Source organism: Gadus chalcogrammus, chromosome 16 (assembly GCF_026213295.1).
Source record: "Gadus chalcogrammus isolate NIFS_2021 chromosome 16, NIFS_Gcha_1.0, whole genome shotgun sequence".
NCBI lineage: Eukaryota > Metazoa > Chordata > Actinopteri > Gadiformes > Gadidae > Gadus > Gadus chalcogrammus.
In genome coordinates, this window is record NC_079427.1 from 25,991,958 (window position 1) to 26,019,888 (window position 27,931).

At 45.5% G+C, this 27,931-nt stretch overlaps 1 protein-coding gene across 3 annotated transcripts; it reads left to right on the plus strand.

The window, feature by feature from the left end:
- The first annotated feature begins 94 nt into the window (after nt 1-94).
- LOC130406186 (myelin protein zero-like protein 2) lies at nt 95-27,625 on the plus strand. 3 transcript variants are annotated; one of them, XM_056611627.1, is made up of 6 exons: nt 95-131; nt 978-1,147; nt 19,628-19,797; nt 21,176-21,386; nt 22,279-22,456; nt 24,713-27,625. In XM_056611627.1, exons 2-6 carry the CDS (start codon nt 1,096-1,098, stop codon nt 24,867-24,869), a joined length of 768 nt encoding a protein of 255 aa, XP_056467602.1. In that variant the 5' UTR covers nt 95-131; nt 978-1,095; the 3' UTR covers nt 24,870-27,625. The 3 variants fall into 3 exon arrangements, with proteins under 3 accessions (XP_056467602.1, XP_056467603.1, XP_056467601.1); XM_056611628.1 differs by having other exon boundaries at nt 110-124; XM_056611626.1 differs by lacking the exon at nt 95-131 and having other exon boundaries at nt 927-1,147.
- Nucleotides 27,626-27,931: the final 306 nt, after the last annotated feature.

The following is a 27,931-nucleotide window of genomic DNA, read 5'->3' on the forward strand; positions in this document are numbered from 1 at the left end:
CCCAAGTGGTTCAAAGCGGTAGTCATTTGACTGCAGTCATCGGTAGACTGCTCTTAAGTGCATGGCTGAGGATCCTAACGTCCCGATTATGGAAGAAATTAAAAGTGCTCCAGATTCTGCCGATGTGCGTGGTGAGTTCTTTGTTGATCGTATCCACCCACATATCTCCTAGTTAATGGCGATTTTTAATGATTGCAAATAGTTCACGACATCACGTGTAGGCAAATTGCATTCATACGTGGACGCACGCACACATTCAATAGAGCGAATACGCACTCGTTTCCACCAGTGTCTCACCGACCGAACACCCTGCAGGCTGCAGACCATCATCACTATCGCTAGCGGTAGATGTTGCAGAGATTTTAGTCGACAACGACCACCTGACCTGATATAAAACCCACCTCCTACCCACCCCGCTTCTAACACAACTTTTGATGACGCTTTGATATATGATGATGCTAAATCAACCCAGACAACCTAGGCAATGCATTCCGAGCCACTTTAACACTCAACGCAACTCAATCTTCATGCATATACAAATAAAAAGTATTGCGTAACAACCCTGAAGCTACAAGTTGAATGCCATCGGAGGACTTCCGACTGCAAAACTGGTCTGACCGCCGTCCGCCTCTGTGCACGGACAGACTGCATAGTCTGTGTGGATGTGAGCGCTCCTCCCTCGGACGGGAGGGGGGAGGGCGGTGGAGAAGGAGGAGGAGGACAGCGGCGCCGGCGAGCTGGGGCTTGCGTCTCCTTCAGGAAAAACTTCAACTTAACTTCTACCGCAAACCGCTCTCTCTCTCTCTCTCTCTCTCTCTCTCTCTCTCTCTCTCTCTCTCTCTCTCTCTCTCTCTCTCTCTCTCTCTCTCTCTCTCTCTCTCTCTCTCTCTCTCTCTCTCTCTCTCTCTCTCTCTCTCTCTCTCTCTCTCTCTCTCTCTCTCTCTCTCTCTGTGTCTCTGTGCTTCCCCGCTTTGCAGGACTTTTGGTTTTGGGGGACTCCGTTTGGGGTGTTTTTGGTGGGGACACAGACACCCATAGGTTCTTGACGCAGACTTTTTTTTGTATCCCTGGACGCCCGTCGACGGACGCTCTCCAATGTGCGCCAAACTCCTCGTTTTGGTTGTCGTCTACGGACTCGCAGCCTCAGGTGAGACCCCCTCGGGTTGTTGGTGGGAATATGTTTATATGACGATAGATGTAGGCTACGTGTCACTCTCTGAATGCTACGTTAAGTACATAAATGTGATCTAATGTAGACCTATTGACTACTTGATTTGCTTCAGAATACATATTTGTGTATATTTGAATGTATATTTTTATTTTTTTTCATGAATTACCATTTGGGAAAAATTAGGGCGATGTTTGAGAGGCAGGTATCGCAAGTAAAAATATTTTTTAGGAATGTATTTTCTATATAGGTATTCATAGATCTAAGTAGGACTAAACTGTACATCATGGAGTTCCCTTTAAGTCACCAAGGACTTACAGGGAACCAACAGCATGTCCATTATCAAATGAATTAACTAAATTAATTAAATTAACTAATTAATTAAAATTAATTAACACGTGGACGGCCCTGCCGGGACCCTGTCCCCACGTCCTCAAGTTTTACAGTGCGTCATGGGGAGGGGTGGCCTTGGCCCTGTTGTCCCGGGCTGGCTCTAAATCCTTACCACCACCACACCTATAAAGCGGTCGTTCCTCTGGCTCCGCGCCTACACAGCTTAATAACCGTGTTGGACGCCGGGGCTGACTTGTTTTCTCCCTCTGTACGCTTCACCCTGCTCTGGTTTCCTGTCGTTTGAACGTGTGCCTGTATCCCTGGTCTGGGGAGCACCTCAAAGCTCCACCTGCTTCCCCTGATCGTCCCACCGCTGTTTAGGAAATGTCCGTCGGATCTTGGCAATCATTTACCAAGTCAATACAGGAAAGACCCCCGGGGGGGGGGGGTATAAAGAGTGGCCACTCATCTCATTCCCCAAACAGCACTGCTAATGGTTTGCAGAACTTCAATCGGCGAATCAGCGCCGCTCTCCATCGGCTATTCATAAAGCCCGGCTCCACGTAGCCTAACCTTGAATTAATCTGCACCACTAAGTGGATTATATTGATTGAACATGTCAATCATTGGCATGGTCCTCTTCTCCCAGCGATAAGCGATCTCGTTGTTTAACCTGATGCATGCCTCAGGCTGGTGGTCTATAGAAGACCGCTCCGCTGTGAATCAGATAGCGAGGGGGTCAACGGCACGATTGTGGCTTTACATTGGTTAATATTCAGCAGTTGCGAAAAGTCCCTATTGAGTTTGAGTTTGAGGTTGCCAATCAGTGAAGGACACTTAAACGATTCCATGAAATGATTGTCATTGTAGTTTATCAATATATTTGTTGTGTATATCAGAGCATTTGTCTATCCTGTGTCACCCTGGATGTGCTGTTCCATTTACAGTGGGGGCCGTCTTCCCCATGTAAACCACGTGGGTACACCTACTGAAACAAAGGGACTTAACGGATGGCAGAGTCGGGGAAGTGTACACAAACGCTCATCAGCCTAAGTTTTGAGGAAAGCTGTTTTCCTTTCGAAGGGAAGCAAAGAATGCCCGCACACGCGCCTATAAACGTTTGTTTATTTGTGCTGGGGTTTTCTCCAGGAGTCTGTCATCGACGGCTGAGACGAGGAGGAGGAAGGCCGCTGGGCCTGCAGCGTAACATGTGTTAGCTTGTCCTGCCTTTCAGGTTTACCTTCTCTACATTTTATCTCTAACAGAGAGAGGGGGGGGGGGGAAGGAGTGAGAGAGCGGCCCTGTTTTTCTTGTACAACATTACTATTTCACACACACACACACACACACACACACACACACACACACACACACACACACACACACACACACACACACACACACACACACACACACACACACACTATAGAACAAACCAGTAGTTGGATTCCTGCTGAGCCTACAGATGCGCCCGCTGACCGGTTATACCAGGACGGATCACTTGGTGTGTCTTTGCCGACACCTCTTTAATCTCCCTCACATTGTAGGTCAACACCGTCAGCCAGCTGTCCTGCTGACACTCCCCAGGGAGGGTTGACTGCTCCCTGTGTCGGCAGCATGGGGCGGGGCCCGGGAGGGAGGGGGGGAGGGGGAGATCTAGCTGCCAGTGATCCATCGTGTAGAGCGGGAAACCAATCGAATCTGAGCAGAAAGCTGTTCTCTGGGATCGGGTTGACCTCGCCGTTGAGCTATGAACTGATTTAGTTTGTACCGTGCCGACTATAAACGGATGCTCAAATTTCACATGTCCTTTTATAATAGTCTCTTCACTGCAGGATTCAAAATAGGTACCCACCAGGGCAAGTGGTACCAAGGGGGCAGACATTTCAGTCCTTGATGTGCTGCAGCACTGGGTTCCATATGGCGACGAATTTCTGAGAGTTGCCGGTGTGACAGTTTGTCACACACCGGCAAAAAGTGTCAAACTGAGGGGCTGAATCTGATTTCCACAATTTCAGAATATGTCTCTTAGCAATTGCCATGCCATAAACCAGGATTGTGCGAGCATTATGGTCCAGCTCTTCCAAGGTTGTCCGAAGAGAGTGGTTTCAGGATAAGTAGTAAAAGAAACATTTAAAACAGTAGAATACCATTGAAATACCAGACACCAAAAGTTGTAAAGATTTGGACAGTCCCAAAAGTGGTGAGCAAGTGTACCCTCGGCGATCTTACATCATTTACATAAAGGCGAGAGATTTGGGAAAATGTTATGCAATTTAACCTTAGAATAGTGCAATCTAAGTGTGACCTTAAATTTAATTAGCTAAAGCCTCGAGTTTATAGAACAGGATTTTATGATTTTTAGCGTTCCCTCCCAGACATTGTCAGAAATTCCAATGTGTAAGTCTTTTTCCCAGTTCTGCTTTATTTTTAGATTAGTCGATTTGTCCTGCTGTTTTAAAAATATTCCTACAAAAGATTAAATCAGGTTTTTAGCTTCCGGTGAGCCCAGCAAAATTTTGGACAACGAATCATCTGCGGGCAAGGTCTCAAAGGATGGTATATTTTGTAGGGATGCACCGAATTTACACAATCTGAAATAGATACAGAAATCTCGGCTGGGAGACCATCTTTACTGCGTTCACACGGCCAATAAGTGAGATCGGTAACGTTCTCTGTTTCTCTATGTTCTCCTTTAGTTTGTTCAACCTTTCCATTAAATTTATCTTAAAAAGAGTCTTTGGATTTTCAGATAATTTAATGCCCAGGTACTTTATACTGATCAAATTTGTTTTAAACTGCGTATTTGCTAGGAACATTGGGTCCAGATCTGCTGTCAACGACAAGAGTTCACTTTTTTGCCAGTTTATGGTGTGACCCGAGACTTCGCTGAAATAATTAATTAGCTGGAGTAGGTGAGGGACGGAACTCTCAGGGTCGGATACAAAGATGGCGATGTCATCTGCGTGTAGAGAAATCGTATGGTCCATCCCACCTAGTTTTATTGGCTTTATAAGTGTGTGCCCTCTTATGCTAATAGCTAAGGGATCGATGGCCAACGGCAAGAGGAGTGGCGAAGGGTGCGGACATGTAGGGCGAAGGATGTGGACATGTCCTGGTTCGTTTGAATGGAGGCGGTAGGATGGGCATATATTAAACGCACCCAGGAAATAAAAGAGGCCCCAAGACCGAACTCCTCCAGCACCTTGAGCAGGTACCCCCACTCAACCTGGTCGAAAGCCTTTTCCGCGTCCAGGCACAAAACAGCTTGTTTGGAAGAGCTGTCAAATTTGTTATACATAATATTTAGGACTCTTCTAACATTAAGAAATGAGAACCTATTGGGGATGAACCCGGTCTGATCTGTGTGAATAATGGATCCTATAAACTCGTTTAGTCTATTTGCCAGAATTTTTGCGAAAATGTTGAATCCACGTTAAGCATAGAAATTGGTCGATATGAGGACGGGTTCGTTTCCTCCCTGTCATGTTTCAAAAAAAGATAAATGTTTGCGTTATACAGTGTTGGTGGGAGCCTTTTCGCTTCGGTTGAGTGGGAGAACATTCTATACAGGATCGGGGTTACTTGGTCCGCAAACTTCTTATAAAATTAGACTACGAAGCTGGCCCAGGGCTCTTGCCGCTTTGCAGCGATTTAATAGCATCCGTAGTTTCTACAGGGGACAGTTCAGAGTTTAAGGCCTCGCGGGAGGCGCTGTCTAGTTTTGGTATGTCTTGCTTTTTTAAACATGCATCAATATCACCATTAGCTTTGAATTCATACAACTCCTGGTAATACTCCTTAAAGCGTTTATTTATCTGTTTTGGGTCAGTTAAAGCATCACCTCTGCTAGATTTTATTGTATGGATCTGCTGGCTTGTTGCCCTCTGAGATGGCAGGCTAGCAAAGAATGTGGTTTGTCCCCTAATTCAAAATATTGTTGTTTAAGTCTGAGAAGCTGATCACTGACTCAACTCGTTAAAATAATGTTATACTCGTATTTACGACTAAGAATATTTTGCAGAGTTTGAGTGTTATTTGTGTTTCTGTATAATGTCTCCAGCAAAGAGAGCTCCAAGTCAATATCCTTTAAACGGCTTTCTCTAGATTTCTTTAAAGACCCTTCATATGAAATTATATAACTTCTCATGACCACTCTAAAAGTTTCCCACAAGGTGGATTCAGGGACATTCGAGGTATCATTGGTCTCTTAATATTCAGTGATTTTTCCCGACATGTATTTACAAAAGCTTCCGTCGTTGAGCAGTGAAGTGCGTAGCCGCCAATTAGCTCGCTGCTTGGATCTCTTAAAGTCAAGAATAATAGCTGCTGGGGCATGATCCGAGATCAGGATGTTGTGATATTTGGTGTCTATTACATTGGGTATGATTTTTGAGTCAATCAATGCGTGACCTGTCCAGATGCCAAGCAAGGATTACATTGTGGTCCCCCACAGCAATCACATTCGTGCCCGAAAGTGCCCTTTTTAGAGTTGCGCCGGGCGCAAGAGTCATTTTTCGCGTCGGTAAACTAGCAACATCGCCATAGAACCGCCCACAAAGCTACTTGCGCTTGGCTTAAAATAGGGCCCCATGTCTCGTGGTTGGTTGTGAAAGTTGGTCCGAAGACCCACTAGCCAAAGCTAGCCCGCTAGCCGATATTAGCCAGCTAGCAGACTCACTGGTGACACCGGCCTGCCCGGCATGTTGTCTGCAAATCTCTTGGCCTCCTCCGGGGTAGTGAATATCGATTGCTCGGCTCTGTGTTACCTGCTGCCCTGGGTAACACGGAGCCGAGCGGGATAGATGAATCCAGTCCGCAGACCTGCATCTCTTGGCTTCTTCCTCGCGTCCTCAAAGAGCTGGCGTCGCTTCATTATCTCCGCCGGGAGGTCTGGAAAGCGGGTATCTTTGTTGTGACAGCCGCATTATCCGTTCTTTCAGCCGGTAGCTGTGGATCTTTGCTATCATGACTCTGGGGCGTGCAGGGTCGTTAGCCGGTTGTGCTCCCACACACTTGTCTATGCGCTCGGTCAACCTCTTTCGGCTTCGGGAAGTTTTCTGCCCCCAATAAATCTTTATTTATTTATCTTTAATAAAGCTGCCGAAAAATTCTGTGGGGCGACCACCTTCAACTTTTTCTGGTAGCCCGACCACTTTTATGTTTTTGCGTCTAGAGCGTGCCTCGAGATCAATTATTGTGTCCTTGAGAAAAATGTTACCATTCTCTAGCCGTAGCCCCTGTTGCTCTAGGAGAGTTAGCCGGGTATCGTGGTCACTGCTTTTCACCGTCAGTTTTCAGCTTTTTACGGGTCATTTTGTTTCGGTGCCGGTAGAAAAGTACGAAGCAGCACTTAAAGTGGGAATTGTACAATAAATAGTATTTTTTCCTGTAAAACTCGATTTATTGGAGAGGAGCTCAAGCAAAACATGTCTATTCCATCACATGCGCTCTAGCGCCCCCACTGTGTGTGTGTGTTTGTGTGCACCATGCAAAGCCAATATGCTAGAAAATGGGTGCTTCAAGTATTTGCCACGTTGGCCATGTTTATAAGCCGCCTCCCCAGTTTCTTGTGGCTACAGATGTCATCTCGAGCCGCAAGTATTTCTATGCAGACCCTAATGTGCACGTTTGTTTCTTCCTCTGGCCCCGCTACATGTTTCTGAAACTGTTTGGATAAAAACAGCATAAGATAAACATCCCAACATGGCCACCGGGCGGTCCGCCCATATAGGGCGTCTCGAGGGGGAAAATGCATCAACAGTTCCAGAGAAAGTTTGAAAAAAAATGAATTAGGAAAATGTTGAGCAGCTCGTCCCCTTAAGGGCGGGGGGGGGGGGGGGGGGGGGGGGACAGGCTGAGAGAGGCAGTCAGGAACCGTTGACATAGGGGATGTGCACCACCCTCTTCAATAAAAACATGCATAGGACTTTTATTTTGAACAAAAGGTTACGATAGACAATGGCCTCGTCTAGTTCACACACACACACACACACACACACACACACACACACACACACACACACACACACACACACACACACACACACACATACACACGCACACAGAGACACAGACACAGACACAGACACACACACACACACACACACACGAACACGATAATACATCTTTTAAAGCAATACTGAGAGCTTTACTGCTTTATACTGCAATGTCTTGATGTCTGTATTTTGTGTTTTCCCTTAAATAAATAAAGACACCATGTCACCTTACATGGATGCAGAAAAGGCACAAATCGGTGCGTACAAATTCATCAGAATGCAGGAAAGGCAGTGTCTAACTCTTAACATTTCCTATGGGAGGACCCCGCCTTTAATGTGTCCCCAATACACATAAGTATTTACCCTGTTGTTACATGTTTGATCATTCACATTGCGTCGCTTCTTATCCTAAGTTGACCAGAACACTCAATCAGAACACCGTCTGGGAAGGGGATCCCTTTATGCCATCTTATATGAAGTGACAAAGTATTTTAGTCATCATGCTCGCTCCTCATTCCAGTAAGGTGACGGTACTGCGCACAGCTAGGCATCCTAATGAGAGAGAGAGAGAGAGAGAGAGAGAGAGAGAGAGAGAGAGAGAGAGAGAGAGAGAGAGAGAGAGAGAGAGAGAGAGAGAGGAGAGAGAGAGAGAGGAGAGAGAGAGAGAGAGAGAGAGGAGAGAGAGAGAGAGAGAGAGAGAGAGAGAGAGAGGGAGGGAGGGAGGGAGGGAGGGAGGGAGGGAGGGAGGGAGGGGGGGAGGGGGAGAGGGAGAGAGAGAATTGTATTGGTATTACTTTTAAAAGTTAGACTTCAGCGATATTGTAGCAACATTTAGTTTATATTATGGCATGACCACTGAATATCCCATTGCCTCCTCATAGCATCACTGAGATGAAAACCACGTTGTATTTATTGGCCTACTAACTATATATTACACAAACAGCACTGATTCATTTTTTTGCAATAAAACTGCTATAAAGATATTGCAGTTATTCCATTTCCCCGGTCAATATAAATGTGATGTATTGGGTTCCCCTGTGTGCTTTTATTGTTTGTTCTGACTTGATTTACTGCCGTATTCTCCCGTTCATGAGTTATTGCAGAAAACACACACACACACACACACACACACACACACACACACACACACACACACACACACACACACACACACACACACACACACACACACACACACACACACACACACACACACACACACACACTCATGTAGCCTCGCTGGCGATGGTGATGGTCGGGGGTTGGCACATTCTATGTGTAAAATGCCCCCATACACCCAGTAGTCCTTTGAAGCAGTGGTGGTGTGATGGGCCGCTGGGGGCTGGGGGGTCAGCTGGGATGTGGGAGTTGGTGGAGGAGTTTGATGGATTTAAATCTGACCCCCTCTCTCCCTCTCACGCTACCGTGACTGTAGCCCCCCCCCCTCCCCTCCGTCAGATGAATTAAAATTAGGTCTGCATGGAAAAGAGAGGACCTGTGTGTGTGTGTATGTGTGTGTGTGTGTGTGGGGGGGGGTGTTGTCAGGCCCGGTTCTACGGGGGTGCATAAGCATGCATTGCACCCCCAAAAAAATTGTTTGCACCCTCAATTGAAAAAAATAAATAAAATAAAAAAGATTTTTTTTTTTATAAATATGATAAAAATAATAAAATACTTGCTCACAAAACAAATTGAAATTAAACTTGTGACAATATCCATTGAATACCGTTGAGATATGAGCGAGCGTCCAACATCACTCTGACTGTTCACCAAACTGACAATATATCTCCGCATTTATGTATGGTGTTTTGTTTATATGTTGCTTGGCAACAGTCCGCTCAGTGGGGAATGGGGATCTATTTTTGTTGCTGGAAGCAATTTCATTCGTTTATATGATTAAATAAACAAACAAATCACAATCTATTGTCAATCATTATTATTAACAGTACATTTTACTAGTATAACTGTTGTATAAAGCAATAACACACTCGAAATATCCTGCCACAATTTATAAAAAATAAACGTTATATTTGAATTGCAGTCACATGTTTTTTTTTGAGAATTCGGTTCTTTTTTACACCTCACACATCACACATATCAAAAACCTATCTCATATTCAAAGCTATCTAAGATATCAATAAGCTAATGTTGCAGCTGAAATGTTCTCCACATCACAAGACATGATATGATACCATCTTTTAAGCACAGTAAATGATTGTTGTCCCAACATGTCAGTAGAACTACGCAGAAGTGCTTGTCTATGGTAGAAAGGCCTGTGTGTAAAAAAGCGAAGTCTGAACTGAAGCTGGGTAGCTGGTTTTAGTATAGTACTGGTGCACCCCCTGTAATCTCAGATGCACCCCAAGGCATTCTGTTCTGGAACCGGGCCTGGGTGTTGTGTGTGTGAGTGTGTGTGTGCGTGTGTGTGAGGTAGAGTCCTCTTAATGGCATAGTTGTTCGCCATGGGAAGGCAAGTGAGAGCCCTAGACGGTGGAACAACAAACTGTACACCCACCTGAGGGGAGGTGAGGGGGGGGCTCCATCTGTCTCAGGCGCCATCCAGTTTCCGTCCACTCCCCCCCCCCCCCCCCCCCTCTCTATGCTCCCGTCCCATCGACCCGCCCCACTCTCACTGCATTGAGGGTGCTCATCCTGCCCCCCCCCCACCCCCACTGTTACCTGTGAACCCAGCCCCCCGTGTCCCCCCCTCCGCCCCCACCTTCCACACGAACAAGGGAGGCTTTGTCTGGAGGAGAAAGGCTCTGCTGGACAATGGAGAGAAGAGGGCTCTGTGGGGCCCCCCGTGGAGGACGGGGTAATGGCCGGCCATGAGTGCTTCCTCCTGGATGCTCTGCGGCCCAGGTCTCAGGTTTCCTCGCCGGGTCCCCCCCCCCCCCACACACACAGACAATTAGTCTCACCCCTGGTGTAACGAGGAGAGGAAGGGCCCCCGCAGAAACACTGTTTCCTGAGGCCAAGGTCGTCCCCGGTGATTTGTGGTGATCAGAAGTGAAACCTCCCTTTCTCAAGAGAGGCTGAATTAGGAAGGCTTGACCAGCTACCATATTCTGGACGGAAATGGTCTCTTCTTGGTACTGTTTTTGTTTGGTGTGTTTATCAGAGTCGAGGTTGTGTTTGGTAACGTTGTTGTTTGGTGTGTTTACTATAGTTGTGTTTGGTAACGTTGTTGTTTTTCTGTGTTTCCTATAGTTGTGTTTGGTTACGTTGATGTTTGGTGTGTTTACCTGAGGGGTATTCCACAAAGCCGGTTTTATCACATAACCGGGTAATGTTATGTATGTTAATGTATGTTAGTTACTATAGAAACATATGCTCTGAATCAAACCTGGTCGGAGCAGGTTTTGCGCAGGTTATGTTTGGAACATAACCCGGTTTTGGGTACTTAACCAGCGTTCAACGCAGATTTCATGTGTTCACAATGGCATGCCCTTTTGATGAGAGGCGATATCGAACCGTGAAAATCCACCGGGAGCCACCGGGAGCGATTAATAAGACCACGGCTCGACATCTTGGCATATCCGGATGACTTTTTGCTGGAGATATATAGGTTCTCGCGCAAATCTTTAATATATTTAAATAGCCTTCTCCAGCCTTACAATGCCAACACTACCAATCGAGGACCTCTATAATGTTGGAAATGCTGAGCGCATCTCAGTCCTTTCAGATGACCCATCCACGTCCAGACCAAGATTTTCATCGGCCTCCTATCGTACAAAGAGCAATATTGGCTGAGTATGCCGAGAGGCGCTTACAACAGAAAGTATAAAATAGTCCTAACGGGTTTACATCCAGTGGAGAATGTTCGATCGTAGCCGGCGGCTCCATTACAAGAAGTAATCCATCTTGATCTGTGAAGTTGATGGATTGTCACTTTTAGGATTTCTACCCAGTTACCAAAAAAAACATTTGGAACATTTGCGCTGTGGCACGCACGCGGTTTAAATGTGTTAGTTAGAATACAAACAACATCAAAAATACAAGAAAAATAGAAAAACCTACATTCAACCAGTGGGGTACACATTGCCCCTGACTCTCTGAGGAGGTACCTCCAGGTATCCCCTACATGCCAGGGCGCCCTGAATTTTTGTCTATTGCCAGCTCCTCCACCGGGGTCAAGACAATTTGAGGGCCAGATCCAGTCTGCCGAATGTCGGCCTTTTTATGATTGGCTTAAAAAAAAAGGGCATATTTAAATGCAGGAGTGACAAATATGGTTTGACAATTTAAATGCTGGGCTGACAAAATATACCAATACGATGGTGGGAAAAGCTTACCAGTTTGTATGATGTTTTTATAATTCTATACAATTTTTTTGAAGAAAAGTGTTATGTGGTAGGAAGGTTAAGAATGTTTACTTGGATTATAATAGATTCATGGCTCAAATATTAAGATCATGCTTTTGACATGTAACTAACACATTTACGCAGCCAGTGATCCGCTGCCAGGCTTTGGTTCTCTGGGTTGCAGAGGCTTTAGCGTTCCCTTTTCTTGTGATAATGACCTTCTCCTCGTCATAGCTCTCCAGGAGAACCTGGAGTTCCATTTCATTGAAATAAGCGGCCCGTTTCGCCATTTTGATCAGGTTTTCCATGATCCATGCATCACGTCTTTATAGGTTTGGCGTGGACCCGCACAACCCTGAGTTAACCAACCCCCTGTTGATTGAACTAATGCATAACCCGTGCAGTGGAACCGACAGCTCTGGTTTAGTTGGCACAGGGTCAATCAACCTAGAGTTCAGCGTTAACTCTGTGTTTGTTAAACCTCCGTTCGTGGAATACCCCTCAGAGTTGTGTTTTTTAAAGTTGTTTGGTGTGTTTACCAGAGTTATGTTTGGTAACGTGGTTTCAGAGAATGCAAATATTATCCAATATGAATGGACTTTGTAATTATTAAGCTGCAGACCGACTAATAAGTGGAGTGTTTGACTAGCTAAATCCAGCCCGTACTGCAGCGCGGAGCCTGGGCCATAGACCGCTGACAGACAGCCCAGTGAGGGGTAGGGTTCAGTGAGTTCACCTTATTGTTATGTATGGTACATTTTCACGGACACTGTGGACTCATGCCAACACTAGCAAATCAGAAAGAGATGACTGCTCTTTGTTGTGTGTGTGTGTGTGTGTGTGTGTGTGTGTGTGTGTGTTTGTGTGTGTGTGTGTGTGTGGGTGTGTGTGTGTGCTTGCGCGCACACTTGTGTGTCTAAGTGGGTGTGTGCACATGCGTGCGTGTTTGTGAGTTGAGTGAAAAACTATTTTAACAACAGCCACTGACAAGTCTTAAGTATTATTATGTAGACAAGAAGGAGTGACAGTTTTGAATAGCAAACAGGTGGGTGATGTCAGTTGGTGACAAGCCTTTTTGAAAAGAACAAAATAACGTGTGTTGTGATGTATGACGTAATAGTCCTTTTATTTGGCCGTTTGTGACGTGTATAGAAACATTGGCATGTGGAAAAACGTGATTTGAAACCTAAGAGTAGTTCAATACCCAGGCTGCTTCTCGATACGACAGCTGAGCCATGTTGTTTCAGTGGAGGTGAAGTCTAACCACGGACGCTAGGGTACATGGATGAATAGGGTCAGGGTTGGCACCACCGCAAAGGACCCAGAATGAAAAACAACCTCTTAATCCAATCCCGTTTGGAGACAAAAGAATGTGCGCACACAATCACACAAACACCCACCCAACCAAACACAATGGGCAGTAACTAGTCATTAATATGGCATAAGTTATGGATATCATAACTCAAAACCACCTGCGTCAAGGCGATTGTTCTGGAGAATTCCCAAGAGGGTTGTAGTCGGCAATGGGTAAACCAGATTGGGACGCTGCTTTTGATTGGCTGTTCAGACATGTTATGGTCTTTTACTTGTGAAAATTGAACATTTTAGTTGACACAAGATTTTCACACACACACACACACACACACACACACACACACACACACACACACACACACACACACACACACACACACACACACACACACACACACACACACACACACACACACACACACACACACGTGTTTATGTCGTTATCTAATATGTATTTGGTTGGGCAAGTACGCATCATTCAACATGTTTGTTCACACTTAAATATTAATGTTTCAGAGTTAGCCAAGAGGCTGAATTACATCTGTTACCAGGGATGCTGCCGTTAGATATTTAACTGCTAGAAGTTTATGTCATCGGGTCCCTTTTTACATCCCAAAGGGAAATGTTGTGCGTACAGGAAGTGATGCATCAAACACATCCGGATATTAAGGGCCATAAGACATGTCACCAAACAATGGACTGTACATGGCAGGAAGACGTGTCCATTCCATGATCCTTCCCTCTGCGCCAGTTAGGCGGAATAACCGGAGCCGGGGCGATCTGGTAACATCGAAGCGCATTCATACTCGCACCTGAACCTGTGGTTTCGCACAGAGCTGATGGGGTCTTATGGTCTCATCTCGAGCCCCCATCTCGTCCTGGTCTAGGCCCCGTGGGAAGCATAGTTTGGCCCTGATGAGCTGTGATAGCTTTGTGTCTGGAGCTATAGGGTGTGGTCTCCTCCTTGCCAGACAGGATGTAAACAGGGATAGCACCGGTCTGGTTAACTGCCTGATTGGCAATGGACAGACGTGCTCGAGAAAGAATGTGGCCGACTTATCTTCAGCGAGGATCTGGTAAGAGGCTGGGTAGTGCTACTGGAGATTAATGGTGTGTTCCAGATGCCTTGTAAACCACCCACACGAGTGGCTCTTGTGACGTCATATCCTGGCTTGTTGCACTTATAGACCTGCAAGAAGAATAAGTCCCGCCTCCTCCCATCGGTCAAATGTCTATGGGAAATAACATGTTTTTTTTTAAATATCATACATAACAAACTCTCTAGGTGGCGAAGATGTAAAAGCTGCTCACGTTTTGTACGGTGCCGTAAGTAGTAAACGTTTATAAATGCTACATTAACGGCACCGACAATCCAAAACCCAAGTGGAATCTAGATAGAAAGAGTGTTTAGTTCAAAACGTGAGCAGCTTTTACTTCTTCGCCACCTACAGAGTTTGTAATGTACGATCATTCAAAAACCCCATGTTATTTCCCATAGACATTTAACCGATGGAACCAGGAACCTCGGAGGCGAGACTTCTTCAGAGGTCTATAGTGTTCCTGTTTGTCCTTGTGAGTCATTTGCTAGTCATTGTTATTGGCCTCTTTAGCAAACCAGCTCGAAAGCAAACAACACAACTCTACAATGTATTGCACGGTGACCATAATTTGGTGACCGGATAAAGCAGCAATGTAATCAAGTGTGTAAGAGCATTTAAAATCAATATTAAAATTAAAATGTATCAAGGTGGCACACTCATTACGGGCTGAGCCATCTTTGTTTACAGAGTCGTAAGGTTAACCGCCCTGAACTCGATGGACTCTCAGAACCCGAGTGGGAATGACCAAAAGGGGGCGTGCCTCTGTGAAAGGCCTCAAGAAAGCTGGGAGATTTTCCACCTTGCAACATGCGGGTGGTGTACGAGGCATCTGGAACACACCATAAGTCCCTCGCTTTGTTGGCCTGTTTCTCCATCTTCCTCTGTGACGTCATCGCTCACTTCTCGTTTCTCACTAAACTCGTCTTTCTAGTCTCACTGACGCTCCCGAAAATCACTCACACTCACTCATTTGGTCATTCGCTCGCTCGCTCACTGACTCACTCACACCTTTGCTAACTTACTCAATCCCTCACAATCACTTGCTCTCCCACTTATCAATCCTCTTTGCTAATCTATTTACTACCTTCTCTCGCTCCTCTCTCTGTCCCCTCTCTCTCCCTCTCTCTCCCTCTCTGTCTCTCTCTGTCTCTCTCTCCCTCTCTCCCTCTGTCTCTCACTCTGTCTCTCTCTGTCTCTCTCCCTGTTTCCCTGTTTCCCTGTCTCTCTGTCTTTCTCTCGTATCTCACTCTCTCTGTCTGGGTGTCTCTTTCTCTCATATCTTCCTTGACAGCCGTTTTCCATTTATCCAGGTTTTCCTTCACCATGAACCAAAAAGAGGCCCAACTAATCTCTCACTCATCTAATAAACATGTGCATGTGAAAGCATGCTTTGCACTTCCCATGCCCATTCCAACTATCACCTGCTATCTGCTAATAGCTGTGGTAATGACAACGATGCTCACAACACACTCACACACTCGCATATATCTACATTTAAGACTTTTTTTCTTATAATCATTAAGCGAGGGCTATATGCTTGAGGAGGGGCACCCATTACAGTAATCACACACACTGCGTTGGAACGACTGTTCGCTCTATTAATACATCTAGTCTGCCTCCAGAAAGCTCTAATTAACCTAAATTCCTAATAGCCTGTGGAACGGAAGGAGCCGTTGTTTCGAACTCTAATCAACGCGTCTAACATCGTGCAAGGCCATTGTTTCCACAGCACTGTTGATTCTTTAGGGTTGTTGTTCGTACCGCATTAGCATCGCCTAATCGAATCACAGGTTAATACAGCCGTGAGCGAGTTTGAGATGAGGAGCCATTGATATGAACGCTGCAGTGGGTTGTTTATTATAAAAATTTGTTAATCACAGAATCACACGACCACATGTTAATGCAGTTTAAGTGGGAGTAGCTCTCTATAAAACGGACCACATTCCACCCTTGGTTTAACAGAGAATTTATGTTCCCCAAGTTTATAGTATATTAGTTCTCCTTAAGCGACAGAGCTAATAACATCACTCATCCATCTCTGCTGTCCTGTGGACACTAGGAGACACTCAGGCCACTGCCTCCCCCATGTTTTTCTCTGTGTGTCCACTACCTTTAGATGCTTAGATGCCTGTTTCTCTGTGATTGATGCCTTACCAGCCAGCTAGTGTACTATTCCCATGCAAGAACACATGGACAAACACATGCCCACGCACACACATTGGACACTCACACATATATGTGCAAATGTCTATGCATGTGTTAATGCACATGAGCCAGTCCCTCCAGAAAAACGCGATTATGCGATTGCATAATTCAAAGCATAATCAGCCAAAGTCCGCATATTCATGCGGGGGCCGCATTCTTTCAAATATGCCGCACTTTCACCACATAAATTGCAGATTTCCGTGCAAAATATGCGGGGCTTGCATGATTTCATAATCCCTGCATTTTCGTTGCCACAAAGTCACATATATATACATATATATATATATATATATATATATATATATATATATATATATACAGTATACATAGCAGAAAGTTGAACATTTTTGCGTTTACTTCACACAAGGGCAGCCATTTTCCCCTGTTGCCATGGGAGCAATGATGAAGTGACGTTATTAGTTGCCGCAATTTTTGCAAGTTCCCGTAATTTCACACACACATGCACACACACCATGTCGTGCAGTGCAGCTCATTAGCATGGTCTCTGATTCAGCCAGCCCTGATGCTATCTTCCTAATGAATATACTAACGGCTTGGCTCCGCCTATGATGGCCTGTGTGTATAACTCTCAAAATACAGAGACACAGAGTGAGAAACAAAAGGACAGTGAACAAGACGTACAGAGTGGGTGAAGCATTACAGATTTTAAGTTAGTTTGCCATATTTGCCCATGTTGTGTGGTATCTCTCTTGCTGTAATATCTACAGCCCGCCCTCCTCTCTCCCGCTCCTACACAAACACACACACGCCCGTTCCTCCCATGTTTCATCAGACTCGTTTAAAACACATTAGCTTGGCAGAGCTCTGTCGAGGCTCGGCGATGGAACGTCCACCCACACAAACACTTACACCCTACCGCACATCTACCCTCCCATCTCAGCCCACAGGAAGCACTCTGTGGGCTGATACACGCTGCCCAAAGAACCCAACCCCTGCTGATGTTTCCCCAGCTAATACTCGCCTCAGCGCTCCTCAGACTTTACACTATGCCCCATGGATAGCGTTTGCTGTCACTCCGTTTGCCTGCTTTTGATCCCATGGAGAGCATTGGACAAGCCCTGGTCCTTGGTTTGGCTAAGGCTCAGCTCGGGGGGTGGTTTCACTCAATAAATGAATGGTTTATGGATGAACCAAAATTTAACCAAGATCCCCATGGAAGTATTTGGTGATTCATTGAATGTGACTGTGTCTGAGGATCAGGGCGGTTCTAGCGTCCTGACGTCATGCGTCTGTAGTGCATACTTTTACGCAGACATGGGAGGGGACCCTCGCGCAGTAGCGGAGACATACGTCTGTGAGAGGGTGTGGTGAATAAAGTTATAGTGGCCCGGCCAAGGGTTGAGCCCATAAAATACATTTTATCGGCTGATCTGCAGCCATTTTGAACCCATTCTTAAGTAATTAAGGGTCGTCAGGGTTAATACGTAGACTCTCTCTCTCTCTCTCTCTCTCTCTCTCTTTATATATCAATATTAACTCTATTCTCTGAGATTGCTCTTATGATGAGACACTGGTGGTCAACATTAATTTATGTTTCGTGGTGTGTAGAATTTAAAAAAAGATTTGATGATGCATGTTGGCAGTGGGAAGCCAAGGCGACCCTATAAATAGCCTGATGACGACAAGGAATCGGTAGACGCTGTGACAGTCCAAACGCAGCCAAACCCATGTGCACACACACACACACACACACACACACACACACACACACACACACACACACACACACACACACACACACACACACACACACACACACACACACACACACACACACACACACACACACACACACACACACAGGTTCCTCGACTGGTAGAAGACAATGCCGCCAATGGTTGTATAAACGCGGTTATGAATCCCATACCAATACTAAAAGTAATCTGGTCTTCAGATCTCGGAGCAACTGACATAGGAACGTTGATACCACTTTGAGTTGCGTCAGTCTATCTCTGTAAAGGTCGGAGGGTTGGCAAGTACCCAGTTGCTTGCATGTTGCTACACACACAAACACTCCAAAACACACACAGAAGAAACATCCGATAAATAATGCTACAAAGAGTCTCCTGGCAACAGTGTTGGTCTCTCCCTTCCAACGGATTGGGTTCTCTGTGGGTTTTCTACCGTCTCTTTATCGATCCGGTGCCGTGTTGTCTGTGCTGTATGACGTGAGCTCTGTCTCCCACCGTGTTTGTGTTTGGGTGTGTGTGTGTGTGTGTGTACGTGTGTGTGCGTGCTCCTATGCTTGTATGTCTGAGTGGGTGTTGGTGTTGTGTGCGTGTTTATGTATTTAGTGAAAAACCCATTTTAGCAACACCCACTGACAAGTCTTAAATGGTACATATTATGAAAACTGGGAAAACAGGGATTTGGAGTGTTGTTGTGGGTAGATAGTGCTCCCACACGCATACAAACGTTGAAATAAGTCTGTAAATGATTTTTTGAGTGAGATACGCATTTCTGGAAGCAGCCCGCCTCCAGCTACCAAACGAGCGAGTCAGTCTCGGAGCCTTTACTTGTGGAAGTACCAGAGAAGTCAGACACAGTCTTTATTATTCATAATATCATCCGAGGTGCACATAGCTTTTGGCCGTGATATTAGATATATTATATAAATACCCGTATACTGTATAATATTATTATTATGTTATACATAATAATAATATCTATATATAATATAGATATTGAGCTCCAGGAGTCAGCAAACGGCAACAACCCCTTCTCCTCCATGCTGTGGTTCAGTCTGCAGCTCATTGGTCAATGGGCAGCAGCTCATTTGCATCAAAGCTACAGACACCAGAAACAGCGCATTCTGAAGGGACTGAAACAGAGGGGAATAGCGGTAGACGATATTTTTTTTCCTAAAAGCTATTTCCAGCAAACAGCTTCAAAAACATGTTTTCTGGAACTCAAATACTATGTTTACTTGTTGGGAAAACACCATAATATGTCTCCTTTAAGCATTATTTTTATAGAGAGGAAGGAGTGACAGTTTTGAATAGCAAACAGCAAATAGATGGGTGATGTCGGTTGGTGCCTTGTTGAAAAGAAGAAAATAATGTGTGTTGTGATGTTTGCAGTAATAGTCAATGTGTGTGTGTGTGTGTGTGTGTGTGTGTGTGTGTGTGTGTGTGTGTGTGTGTGTGTGTGTGTGTGTGTGTGTGTGTGTGTGTGTGTGTCCAGGCATGCTGGCAGTGCAGGGCATGAAGGTGTACACGTCCTCCGATGTGGAGGCAGTCAACGGCACCGACGTGCGGCTCAAGTGCACCTTCCAGAGCTCCGCCTCCATCAACCTCAACAGCATCACCGTCTCCTGGAGCTTCAGGCCCCTGGGGCCCGGCCGCGAGGAGTCGGTGAGCCCCCTCCGCCGTGTGTGTGTGTGTGTGTGTGTGTGTGTCTTTGTGCGTGCAGTAGTTTTCCATTTGACAGGTTGGTTTGTGTTTGTTTGCGTGTGTGTGTGTGTGTGTGTGTGTGTGTGTGTGTGTGTGTGTGTGTGTGTGTGTGTGTGTGTGTGTGTGTGTGTGTGTGTGTGTGTGTGTGTGTGTGTGTGTGTGTGCGTCTTTATGCGTGTGTGTATGTTTGTGTGTGCAGTAGTTTTCCATTTGACAGGTTGGTTTGTGTTTGTTTGCGTGTGTGTGTGTGTGTGTGTGTGTGTGTGTGTGTGTGTGTGTGCGTCTTTATGCGTGTGTGTATGTTTGTGTGTGCAGTAGTTTTCCATTTCACAGGTTGGTTTGTGTTTGTTTGTGTGTTTGTGTGCAGTAGTTCTGCGAGCGTGTGTGTATGTTTGTGCTCGCAAATAAGTGTTTGGCTGTGCTTGCGCATTGTGTGTCTGCACGTGCGCACTTGCGTGCACTCTCATGCCTGCGTGCACATGCATGAGAGTTCAGATCTGCCACCCGCACTGTGTCACAGAGCATCCACCCACTCAGACTAGTGAGAGAAAAGTGGGTGAGTCATAAACCTCCCCTGTGTGCTTCTGGAGGCAGCCTTGTATGTGTGTTTATGTATGTTCCTGTGTGTATATGTGTGTGTATGTGTGTATATGTATGCTCCTGTGTGTGTATATATATATATATATGTGTGTGTGTTTGTGTGTATGTATATTCCTGTGTATATATGTATGTTCCTGTGTGTATGTGTGTATATATGTTTGTATGTGTTTGTATAGATGTTTGTGTGTGTGTGTGTGTGTGTGTGTGTGTGTGTGTGTGTGTGTGTGTGTGTGTGTGTGTGTGTGTGTGTGTGTGTGTGTGTGTGTGTGTGTGTGTGTGTGTGTGTGTGTGTGTTTATGTGTGCTTGTTTGTGGATAAATGTGTGTGTGTAATTGTGTGCCGGTGGGTATGTCTCTGTCACATGTGCCTTTGTGCGGATGTGTGTTCCTGTGTGAGTGTGTGTGTGTGTGTGTGTGTGTGTGTGTGTGTGTGTGTGTGTGTGTGTGTGTGTGTGTGTGTGTGTGTGTGTGTGTGTGTGTGTGTGTGTGTGTGTGTGTGTGTGTGTGTGTGTTTTCCTGCGTGCGTTAGTGTTTGTGTGTGTGTGTGTTTCTTCTGCGGCAGAAGGAAGCGTAATCGAAGGAGACCAGAAAAAGCCTCCTTCGCTTGTCTACAGAACAACATCAATATTTCTTCTGATCAGCAAACATCCAACCCACACCTGTGGACCCCCACGGCCCCCCCTTCCCACCCATCCCCCAACCACTAGTCACCCCCCTTCTCCCCCTCGTGCACCCGCCAGGTCTTCTACTACCACATGAAGGCGTACCCGCCGCTGGAGGGCCGCTTCAGGAAGCGGGCCGTGTGGGCCGGGGACATCATGAGCCGCGACGCCTCCATCATCGTGCGGGAGGTGAAGTTCACCTACAACGGCACCTTCAGCTGCCAGATCAAGAACCCGCCCGACGTCCACGGCAACGCCGGGGAGATCCGCTTCCGCGTCGTCCACACAGGTCTGAGTGAGGGCGTGTCCGGGGGCCCCTGGGTCCCCCGTTCTGTTCAGGCGGTCGACCTTATTAGCGCGGGGACGTCGCTGGCAGCATCCAGCTCCAGCCAAGGCGTAGAGGCCTTTACATTTAGGGGATTTTGCTGACGCTTTTATCCAAAGCGACTCACAGCCATTCATTCACACATCCACACACCGACGGGGGAGTCAACCACGCAGAGTGACAGCCAGCTCTTCAGGAGCAGTCAGGGAGAGGCGTCTTGCTCAGGGACACCTCGACACTCCAGAGGAGCCGGGGATCGGCTTATCTCCCGTTGTGTGTTACATGTGTGCAAGGGCAACTCCGGATCATCTACGGACCTGATTGTCAACCTGAGTTCAACCTGAGTTCATGTGTGAAAACCCTTTTGGTTAGGTCTAGCTAAGGGTGTTTTAAATATCAGGAGATTTATATACATATATTTAGATATAGATATAGTTAAATAGCTAGATTTAGATATATAGATATAGATATTTGTGCAAAGCTCATGTGTTTATTTAGTATGGATACCTAAAAGTATATTAAGTATCCCTGAGAGAAATGAGAAACGATGCATAAATCACACGCAATAAAATTAAAAATAGAAAATATATTTTTTGTATTAAATAATGAGTTACTAGTGTCGGCAATATTATGAAACCAAGCAGTTGCAACATCAATTCAATAAGCTGTGTCTTTGTGGTTATGCCTCACTTCACGGTGAGCAAGCCCAGAGCAACAGGTGATATGAGCAGGGCCAGGTGCTGTATCTGATGGGGTCTTGACCAATGAGAGGGTTTCATTGTCTCCAGCCGCGCTCCGCGTGGTCCAGTGCATCATGCTCACTCATCCTCTTCCTTCTCCATCCTCCCACCCACAGCCTCCTTCTCTGAGCTGTTGCTCCTGGCGCTGGCCATCGGGGGCGCCATCGGCCTGGTGGTCATCTTCCTGGTGGTCTTCGTGTCCTGCAGAAGGTGCGCCAAGAACAGGGCGCGGCAAAGGCACGCCGAGGTGGACCAGGAGTCCCCCCGCAAAGAGAGGAAAGATCCCACGGCCTGGTAAGGGGGCAGCGGGGGAGAGCGGCCGAGGGACAGAGAGACAGAGGGAGGGAGAGAGCCATAGCCTCTAAGGTGACGGAGGAGAGGGATTGGAATGCGTATCTCTCTCTCCCTCTCTCTTTATTTCTAATCTTTTTGGGTGGATTGGGAATGTGGTGCTCCCCCTCTTGGTTCCTCTGAGATGTTCTTTTCTGTTGGATGCTTTCATTCCACCGCCTGTTTCTCCTCTTATTGTGATCTTTACAAATGATCCAACCCCCCACCCACCTCTCCCAGCCTATCTGGTCACACCAAGTGCCTTGGTGTGTGTAGAACACTGTAGATACATAGTCAGAAAACTGGAATCAAAACAGACTTTTACCACACTACTATGTGCCTTATATTTTTTCCCGAAAGGAAAGTTAAATTGTGTTGAATTGGCTTTTGAGTCTTGTTTGCTCCGGTTTAACTATACCGGCCCCTAAACCCATTTCTAGTTTTGTTTTAGACGTCTTGTGGATATGGATCAACAGTTGTTTACAACAGTTGTTGTAAACAACATTGTTGTTGTTTACAACCCAACCTAATCCAGATCCAAATACAAACACACCAGTTCAAGCTACTTTATTAACACAATGAGGGTAGGCAATAAGGTTGTATACTTTAAAACACTGAAATTGGTTAACCGTTATCGTTGGAAAATCTAAAGCTAATATTGAAGTTCCTTTTGCATAACCTGCTCCTTTTTTTATATTTGAATCGATAACGTCCATAGATAAGCAGTGAGCATACAAAGCACTTTCCCTGTTGTCCGAGGATGTAAAGACCAAGTATAACTGTTGGACCTGCTGGGGCACATTTGTTTGTATTTGTATTTGTTTCTCTGCATTTCATTGTAGTCTGTGTATGTTTGTGTATATATCATTTTTTTTATTCTGTTCCAATTTTCAATGATACAATTATCAAATAATGTGTTTATCAGTCCTACCATTTCAATAAGTTACGATAAGACAGAGCATACTGGTCTCAAACACATTTCAGTTGATCAATGCTAAATCCATAGCCTTTTTCAGACTGTTTCAAAAATAAATCTGCATTGGCTTTAGTACGTCAGACTGCATGTCACCATCTATAAAAGACGACTCAGTGATGTGTGTGTTAAGACAAGTTATTGCTCTGTCAAGGACATTGTGTTTGTTTGTTTCTGGGTACGTGGGACTCTTCTGTTCTCTACTGGGTTTTCAGATCTCTCTGCTGGTGGTCTCCAATGTACAGCATAACATACCACATGTCCAATGCACAGCATAACATACAACATGCACAGCATAACATAAAACATGTCCAATGTACAGCATAACATACAACATGTTCAATGTAAACCATAACATACAACATGGTCAATGTGCAGCATATCATACAACATGTCCAATGTGCAACATAACATACAACATGTTCAATGTAAATCATACTTAATAACATGTCCAATGTAGAGTGTTATATCCAACATGTTCATCAACTGGCTCCGGCTTCATTGCATAGCATCTCTATAGGATTATTTCTCCTGCCAACGCCAGAAAATAGAGCCACACCTGAGATTGATCACAAATTTTGAACCTACAAGGTTTTGTGGAAGTTTAATACTTTTTCTTAGGCAGAATTTTGTTTGTGCCGTCTGTGAATCTAACCGACTTTCCATGGTTGTGTGTGTGTGTGTGTGTGTGTGTGTGTGTGTGTGTGTGTGTGTGTGTGTGTGTGTGTGTGTGTGTGTGTGTGTGTGTGTGTGTGTGTGTGTGTGTGTGTGTGTGTGTGTGTGTGTGTCTGTGTGTCTATGTGTGTCTTTGTGTGTCCGTATATTCCCTTTGCAACATGTGCTGTGCTGACATGATTGTGCATGTATTATTCATGTGCTTCTCATGGACGCATATTCTTGTCCTTGTGAGTTGTGCACGTTGCCCTTACCCCTTTTCTGTGTGTGTCTGTTCATGTGCATGTTTGTAATCTTCTGTGTGTGCATGTGTCACGTGTGTGTGTGTGTGTGTGTGTGTGTGTTTGTGTGTGTGTGTGTGTGTGTGTGTGTGTGTGTGTGTGTGTGTGTGTGTGTGTGTGTGTGTGTGTGTGTGTGTGTGTGCCTGTGTGTTCTGTATGGCCTTCCCCTCGTGTGTCGAGTTTGTGTGTGTGTGTCTGTGCCTGTTTCCATGTGTCCGTGTGTGTTTGTGTATCTGTGTGTGTGTGTGCGCCACACTCTGTGCCCCGTGTGTGTGAATGTTCGTGTGCAAGCCACCCATCGAGGGCGGTCCACCTGTATGTGTCTCAGTCGTCTTTCGAGATGGACAGTTCGGACGGCATGATCTCCACAGCCAGCTCCAACGAGCCCAGTTCCTCCTCAGAGGAAGAGAGGAGCACTGACGAGGAGGTGGGCGGGGACTCTGACTGAGGGAGTGACACAAAGACACACAGACAGAAAGACAGGAGGGAGAGGACGGAATGGGGAAGGCCCAGGTGTGTCCGGTGAGACATAGGACGGGCCTAAGCGCTCTGGGGCCGGCCCGGGCCAGCGGTATGCCCGGGCATAACAAATGGACAAAGAGAGGCAGTCAGGCAGGGAAAGGTTCCCATTTTCAGAATTTCCTCGTTGTAGAACACTCAGCGTGTAATAATTGGACTCCCTATGCAAAACCCTATTTGCATGAGGAGTGGGATATGTGTAAAAGGTGGTTGGGTCAGGGGGCTGGTAGTCTCTGAAGGGAAAGGTGGTGTTTTCTATTTGCTCGGTGGAAATGTGACCTGGGGGTCATCAACCCTGATGAAGGAAGGCGATTTGATGACCAGGTAGACCTCAAGGTCCCATAACGATAAGCCCTTCATGTGGTGATCATTTTTTTTCCGAAAATAAGGCTGTGATAAAATGTGTTGTTTTTGTTGTTATTTATTGTACCACAGAGATTATTAGCCTTCGTATTATCTAGCCCTTAATCTCACATAGCCAGACCTACACGAGGGCCTGGGGAGACACTCAGAACTGTGATTGGATGATGAGCCCTCTGAAACCCAGAAGCAGCCGTTATTTCAGTGGTTAGTCAGATGACGGCCCACTCTGTCCCCGACCTTTCTTATCCAACCCGTGTGCCATCATTTCCCTTTACCGGATTGAATTTGTGCTTGGACTTCTGATGGATTTAAGAACCCCCAGCCAGCGCGACTGAGGCCGTCGTTAAACAGCTCCTGCTAATGCCTGCTAGCGTGAATGTTGTAGCATAGTGTTGAAGCACTTCAATAAGTTTTGCTTGTGCAAAAACAATAGGTCATTTTATCTTCATTCAGTTGCATGCGAGAAAACGACTGTGGCTAGTTGTAGAGGAGTAGAGGAGTCAAACTGTGAGTTAGCTTCATGCACACGGCAGGAGAGTTGTGTGCATGTGCACCAGTGTGTGTGTGTGTGTATGTGTGTGGAAGGCCAGACGTAAGACACGCAGTGGGATCTGAAAACCTCGGGTAATTGCAAAAGATTGTCCTTTAAATACTTTTTTTAAGCAACCCTAGAACACATAAAAAAGACTAACACATTATGAACTGAAAGCGAGGTGTGCATCATTTTCTACTTTTTGTAAAAGTTGTCTTCGTAAAATGTGTTGCAGATTTTGTATTCTATTTTAGCTTATGCCAGCAATATTTTAAACCTGTTATTGTTTTCAAAATACGTGTAACTGTTTGTTCAATTTTAAAAAAAAATCTATATATCGATTAAGATTTAATAAAGATGTTTTCAGAACTAATAAAACTGGTTTTCTCGAATACTGACTTCAGGTTCTGCACTCTCCCTCCGTTCCATCCACACGGATATTTACATTTACATCCCACTTGGTCCATAAAACAAGAAGCCCTTAATTTGCATGACATGATTTGATAGGCATCATCTATTATGTAAAAGCCTCAATCGTGTTATGGAGTAGTTATGATTCCAACCATTATACTAGCTGGCCATGCATTTCATCGAATGCTTCCATGGGTGTCCCATCTACCCTCAGCTGTTTTCCTGCAATGGGTTTCTAGTGGAAATGGTTGACGCTATTGTTTATTGCTGTTTGTGAGGGGAAATATGCTGATGGATGTATGCTTCTCTGATTTCTATCAATGTGTGCTTATTTGGAAAATGAAAGCATGGGTATGAATATGTTAGCACCTGTTATTGGATATGCTTGGGATTTTGTGCGTGTGTGTGTGTGTGTGCGTCCATCAGAGTGTTTTGATGCATGCACATATTTGTGGCATTGATCAAAGTCTATTCCTCTGATACAGCATTGGTTACTGACCGACAGAGAGCCCGTGTGTGTGGATATGTGAGTGCTTGTGTGTGTTTGAGTGTATAAATGCCCTGGATTAAAGTAGGGACACCAAACAGCATTAGCAGGGAGATAAAAGAGTTGAAAGTCAAGGAGTCCATTTATCTCAGGTAAACGTTTGCTGTGGTGGAGATGGAGGAAGGGTATCTGAGGTAAGTGGGTAAAGTAACACTCGCGACTGCACATAAAAAACAACTTGTGGCGCCACGGTTCCTGTTCATGAGCTCAGCGCGTCGCCCCCGCTGATATCTCCTCCTCAACCAGGGATGCAGAGCGGGGACCCGGTCCCGCACAGAGGGGAGCTTTTATTTAAGCTATAATAAAATATTTTCCTAAAGTGAAAGTCTGTGTGTTTTCTCAGTCAGAATGACTCTGCTGCGAAGGTCACGCCCTCTAGTGGGAACTTTGTTTTTGTTTTTAAATTATCTGAAATGGAAAAAAAAAGAAACAAACCTCGGTGAGTCACTGTTTCGGAGAAAAGGGTAAGGCTACGAAACAAGTCAAACTCAGAGGTTGTGTTTGGGAAACGGAAAGAATAATGATGCAGCCTATTCTTACGAAATTTAAAAAGATATTGTGGTGTATTAGTCAGCCTTTTCTTTTGAAACTCTTGCCAACTTAGTATCTGTCTGCATTCCATGTGAAGGTAGGTTGGTTTCTTGGAACAGTCATCACCAACAGTCATCACTGACACATAATCCTCCATCTGCATGCTGTTACATGAAACATGCAGTCTATAATGCACTGTAACTATGCTGTCGGACTCCAGTTTCCTTTCTCTCTTCACATCCAGTATAAACCATTCAACCATATCTCCCTGCTATCATCACCTTCCCACAAGGCTCCTGCAAAAGCACAATGGTCCCAGTATCAAAAAAAGAGACCATTGTTGTTGTTTTATCCCCCCCCCCCCACACACACAAACACACACACACACACACACACACACACACACACACACACACACACACACACACACACACACACACACACACACACACACACACACACACACACACACACACACACACACACACACACACAGTGTAAGCTGATGAAATGTTGGGGGGAATCTGTTGCTGGGGGGGCTGGGAGATAATGGCTCCAGAAGACTGCTCCTCTCGATCCAGGCCGCCTTGAGCCGGGGGCGGCTGTG

What these genes read in the sequence shown, in the direction of transcription:
- LOC130406186 (XM_056611627.1), top strand. Translation starts at nt 1,096, where the DNA reads ATGTGCGCCAAACTCCTCGTTTTGGTTGTCGTCTACGGACTCGCAGCC. An exon ending in CTACGGACTCGCAGCCTCAG is followed by an intron (nt 1,148 to 19,627) that starts GTGAGACCCCCT and finishes GTGTGTGTCCAG; the next exon opens with GCATGCTGGCAGTGCAGGGC. An exon ending in CTTCCGCGTCGTCCACACAG is followed by an intron (nt 21,387 to 22,278) that starts GTCTGAGTGAGG and finishes TCCCACCCACAG; the next exon opens with CCTCCTTCTCTGAGCTGTTG.